Source organism: Rhinoraja longicauda, chromosome 19, assembly GCF_053455715.1.
Source record: "Rhinoraja longicauda isolate Sanriku21f chromosome 19, sRhiLon1.1, whole genome shotgun sequence".
Classification (NCBI taxonomy): Eukaryota; Metazoa; Chordata; class Chondrichthyes; order Rajiformes; family Arhynchobatidae; genus Rhinoraja; species Rhinoraja longicauda.
This window is the reverse complement of record NC_135971.1, coordinates 3,581,453-3,586,988: the sequence shown is the minus strand read 5'-3', so window position 1 is coordinate 3,586,988 and position 5,536 is coordinate 3,581,453. Positions and strand designations below refer to the sequence as shown.

General features: G+C 44.2%; 2 protein-coding genes across 2 annotated transcripts in view; one reads left to right on the top strand and one right to left on the bottom strand.

Annotated features, from left to right (window-relative positions):
• Positions 1-240: 240 nt before the first annotated feature.
• LOC144603008 (zinc-binding protein A33-like) overlaps positions 241-5,536 on the top strand; it is an 852,507-nt gene continuing 847,211 nt past the window's right edge. The window contains 4 exon segments of the mRNA XM_078416133.1: positions 241-651; positions 729-824; positions 1,541-1,774; positions 2,434-2,456. Of these exon segments, the coding sequence (XP_078272259.1) occupies positions 241-651; positions 729-824; positions 1,541-1,774; positions 2,434-2,456 (764 nt within the window).
• LOC144602504 (complement C2-like) overlaps positions 2,828-5,536 on the bottom strand; it is a gene marked incomplete at its 5' end in the record, with an annotated part of 77,322 nt that continues 74,613 nt past the window's right edge. The window contains one exon of the mRNA XM_078415635.1: positions 2,828-2,834. Within this exon, the coding sequence (XP_078271761.1) occupies positions 2,828-2,834 (7 nt within the window). The remainder of the gene's footprint in view (positions 2,835-5,536) is intronic.

The window sequence follows — 5,536 nt, the reverse complement described above, 5'->3', positions numbered from 1 at the left end:
TTTGTGAATAAATACCTTCGATTTGTACCAGCATTCGCAGTTATTTTCTTACACATTGAATGGTGGTGCTGGCTCGAAGGGCTGAATGGCCTCCTCCTGCGTCTCTTATCTATTGTCTATTGCAGTCAATTACCATTCATTATACGACGTGGCAGGGTGCGGAGTGGATAACGCGAAACTGCAGGAATTCAGCCGCTCCCAAAAGCAAATAGACTTCGAACCTTTGTGCCGGGAATTAAAATGGCTTCGAAAGACAAGGTCGAGAGTTTAACCGAGGAGGCAGTTTGTCCCATCTGCCTGGATTTCTTCACCGACCCGGTTACACTGGAGTGCGGGCACAACTACTGCCGCTCCTGTATCACACAGAGTTGGGGCAGTGAGGGGACAAACTCCTGCCCGGAATGTAGAGAGGAGTTTGCAGACCGCAGCCTCAAAGTCAATCGGGCCTTGGCGAGACTGTCTGAGAAAGCTCGAGCACTGAGCCTGAATACAGAAGAGAAGGGAAGTAAACTTTTCTGCGAGGAACATCAGGAAGAAATGAAGCTGTTTTGTGAAAATGACAAGAAACTGATCTGTGTGATTTGTCGAGATGCGCTGGAACACAGAAACCACAGCTACCACCCGATTAAAGAAGCTGTTGACATCTACAAGGTCAATGCAAACAGATTTGTATCTTTATTTACCTTGTTCATTCTTTGTTGTCTAACGCCTTTATTCTTTGATCTTAGGCTCAGGTAAAATCGGCCATAGAATCTCTCACGAAAAATAAATCTGATATCGAAGAAATAGAACAGCAACAACTACGAAAGATTTCGAAATTTCGGGTGAGGCCTTTCTGTCTGGAATTTTTACGCAGCGTTGCTCATTTTAATATGTAGTGGACATGTTGGATCAATAGACTGCTGAAATTAGGTGCGTAGGGAGGAATTGCAGTTGCTGGTTTAAACCGAAGATAGGCACAAAAGGCTGGAGTAACTCAGCGGGACTGGCAGCATCTCTGGAGAGAATGAATGGGTGACGTTTCGGGACGAGACCCTTCTTCAGACTGGTTACAGATAAGGGAAACGAGGGACAGGGAGTAGACGATGATGCAGAGAAATAAAGAACAATGAATAAAAGATATGGAAACAAGTAACGACGATAAAGGAAACAGGCCATTGTTAGCTGTTCATGGGGTAAAAGTGAGAAGTTAGTGCAACTTGGGTGGGGGGGGGGGGGATAGAGAGAGAGGGAATGCCGAGGATACCTGAAGTGAGAGAAGTCAATATTACTGGGCTGAAAGCTGCCGAAGCGAAATATGGGATGCTGTTCCTCTAATTTTGGAATTAGCCTCCCTCCGACAATGGAGGAGACCTCGGACGGAAAGGTCAGTGTGGGAATGGGAAGGAGAATTAAACTTCTTTGTTTCAGGAAAATGTGAGAGAATTTGATTGATTAGATAATTCTGAGAACCGGGCGCTGATGGGCTATATGGTCACTTATTCTGTTAGCAAACACAAACAGAAATATATTATGTTAATCTTCAGCATTCATTTGACAGGAAGAGTCACACAGCCTTCAGTCCCATGTCACATCCCAGTTTGCTAAACTGCACCAGATTATCACTGAGAAAGAAAAGTACTTCCTCAAAGATATCCGCGAAGACGAGGAGCGGATTCTAAATCTAATGGAGAAAAATCTTCGGGAGATTCAAGAGAATTTAAATTCTACCCAGGAGGAACTTCTGCGTTTACAGGAACGGATGGAACAAAAAGACAGCGTGAAATTTCTAGAGGTAAGGAAGTCTTTAAATTTGCTTCTATAAATGGGCACCATCACAAAATGGCGTCTGATATATTTGAAACAAATTCAACCATGTTGTCTATTGTCTATGCATCTGCAGCTCCTTCCTACACATCACTAACATCATATTCAATAGACAAGAGACAACAAGTGCAGAAGTAGACCATTCAGCCCTTCGAGCCAGCAACTCCATTCAATGTGATCATGGCTGATCATTCACAATCAGTACCCCGTTCCTTCTTTCTCCCCATACCCCATGACTCCACTTTCATTAAGAGCTCTATCTAACTCTCTCCTGAAAGCATCCAGAGAATTGGCCTCCACTGCCTTCTGAGGCAGAGAATTCCACAGATTCACAACTCTCTGGCTGAAAAAGTTTTTCCTCATCTCCGCTCTAAATGGCCTACCCCTTATTCGGCTGAAATGCACACCCTGTCCAGACTATCCTGTCTGCATCGTGTAATTTTCAGAATAATTTTTATACTTCCTCCATCGGTTCTATGTCTGCAATATCATTATTCTTCTCTGTGTGTCATTGGGGGTGAGAGTGGACAAATGGAAATTTTTAACACCTCGTAATAATCTGGGTGAAATTCGTGCTCTCAGTAGTTCTGCCTCGATCAATTCAGTCTTGTGTTTTATTTATTTCAGGAGGAAGCTGTTCGCAAGCGAAGGTAGGGCATGTTCTTCACTGAAACTCTGCATGTAACATATTTCCTCATAAACATCAATGCACAATTTGTAATCAGCTATTTAATATTTGCAGGATTAGTGATGAGATCCATTCATTGTCAGTGACAGATGGTGCCATAACGGCTGAAAAATTCAACCACCTCTTTTTGTTGAAGGCAGCGCTGATAGAAACGTTTGACTCCATTAAACAAGGTAAAACATATGGACTTATTTCACTTGGTTTGTGGGACACATTGATGTTTTATGTGATGCAAAGATTGGCCAGGATAAGCACTGAATGGTAATTGGAGTTTCATTCCTGCACCAACCCACTGACTGAGAAGCCTCACGCACACATGGTCAGCTGGAGATGTTAGATCCTGGAACACAGGTAACACCGGAGCACAATAGACAGTAGGTGCAGGAGGAGGCCATTCGGCCCTTCGAGCGAGCACCGCCATTCAATGTGATCATGGCTGATCATTCTCAATCAGTACCCCGTCCCTGCCTTCTCCCCTGACTCCGCTATCCTTAAGAGCTCTATCTAGCTCTCTCTTGAATGCATTCAGAGAATTGGCCTCCACTGCCTTCTGAGGCAGAGAATTCCACAGATTCGCAACTCTCTGACTGAAAAAGTTTTTCCTCATCTCAGTTCGAAATGACCTACCCCTTATTCTTAAACTGTGGCCCCTTGTTCTGGACTCCCCCAACATTCCATTGGCCTTCTTCACTGCCTGCTGTACCTGCATGCTCCCTTTCAGGGAATGATGCACTAGGACACCCAGATCTCGTTGAACGTCCACTTTTTATAACATGACACCATTCAGATAACACTCTGCCTTCCTATTCTTACCACCAAATTGGATAACCTCACACGTATCCACATTAAACTGCATCTGCCATGCATCCGCCCACTCACACAACCTGTCCAAGTCACCCTGCAACCTCATAGCATCTTCCTCACAGTTCACACTACCACCCAGCTTTGTATCATCTGCAAATTTGCTAATAGTACTTTTAATCCCTTCATCCAAGTCATTAATGTATATTGTAAATAGCTGCGGTCCCAGCACCGAGCCTTGCGGTACCCCACTAGTTACTGCCTGCCATTCTGAAAGGGACCCATTTATCCACACTCTTTGCTTTCTTTCTGTCACCCAATTTTCTATCCATGTTAGTACCCTACCTCCAATACCTTGCGCTCTAATTTTGCTCACTATTGTCCTATGTGGGACCTTGTTGAAGGCTTTCTGAAAGTCAAGGTACACCACATCCACCAGCTCTCCCCTGTCCATTTTCCTAGTTACATCCTCAAAGAATTCCAGAAGATTAGTCAAGCATGATTTCCCCTTCGTGAAACCATGCTGACTCTGAACGATCCTGTTACTGCTATCCAAATGCTCCGCAATTTTGTCTTTTATAATTTACTCCAACATCTTCCTCACCACTGATGTAAGATGAACTGGTCTATAATTTCCCGTTGTCTCTCTCCCTCCTTTCTTAAAATTTGGACAACATTAGCTACCCTCCAATCCACAGGAACTGATCCTGAATCTATAGAACATTGGAAAATGATCACCAATGCATCTACAATTTCCAGCGCCACCTCCTTAAGTACTCTGGGATGCAGACCATCAGGCCCTGGGGATTTATCAGCCTTCAGTCCCATCAGGCTACCCAACAGCATTTCCTGACTAATGTGGATTTCCTTCAGTTCCTCCGTCACCCAAGGATCTCTTGCCACTAGAACATCTGGGAGATTGCTTGTATCTTCCTTAGTGAAGACAGATCCAAAGTACCGGTTCAACTCGTCTGCCATTTCCTTGTTCCCCATAATAAATTCCCCTGCTTCTGTCTTCAAGGGGCCCACGTTTGCCTTGACTATTTTTTTTCCTCTTTACATACCTAAAAAGCTTTTACTATCCTCCTTTATATTATTCGCTAGTTTTCTCTCGTACCTCATCTTTTCTCCCCGTATTGCCTTCTTGGTCATCTTCTGTTGCTCTTTAAACGAGTCCCAATCCTCCGGCTTCCCACTCTTCTTTGCATGGTTGTACTTCTTCTCTCTTATATTTATGCTGTCCTTGACTTCCCTTGTCAGCCACGGGTGCCTCTTACTCCCCTTAGAATCTTTCCTCCTCTTTGGGATAAATTGATCCTGCAACTTCTGCATTATTCCCAGGAATACCTGCCATTGCTGTTCCACCATCTTCCCTGCTAGGGCCTCTTTCCAGTCAATTCTGGCCAGCTCCAGCCTCATGCCTCTGTAATCCCCTTTGCTATATTGTAATACTGACACTTCCGATTTTCCCTTCTCCCTCTCAATTTGTTGAGTAACTCTTATCATATTGTGATCACTGCCTCCTAATGGATCTTTTACCTAGAGTCCCCTTATCAGATCAGGTTCATTACACAACACTAAATCCAGAATTGCCTTTTCCCTACTAGGCTCCAGTACAAACTGTTCTAAGAATCCATCTTGGAGACACTCCACAAACTCCCTTTCCTGGGGTCCGTTACCAACCTGATTTTCCCAGTCTACCTGCATGTTGAAATCTCCCATAACCACCGTAGCATTATATTTCCGACATGCCAATTTTAGCACCTGATTCAACTTGCACCCTATGTCGAGGCTACTGTTTGTGGGCCTGTACAATTTTACCCTTACAATTCCTCATTTCTATTCATACTGATTCTACATCTCCTGATTCTATGTCAACCCTTGCAAGGGAGGGTAATATCATTCCTCACCAACAGAGCGACCCCACCCCCTCTGCCCACCTGTCTGTCTTTTCTATACGTTGTGTACCCCTGAATATTCAGTTCCCAGCCCTGGCCCTCTTGTAGCCATGTCTCAGTGATTCCCAAGACATCATACTTGCCAATGTCTAACTGTGCCTCAAGCTCATCCACTTTATTTTTTATACTTCGCGCATTTAAATACAACACTTTAATTTTGGTATTCACCTCTCCTCTCACACCGGTGACAATTGGCCCTGACCTTACTCTCTTACCTCTTCTAGACCTTCCTTTCCCATTCATTCGAGAGTCCTTTGCAATTTCTGCTTTATTCGCTTCCCCG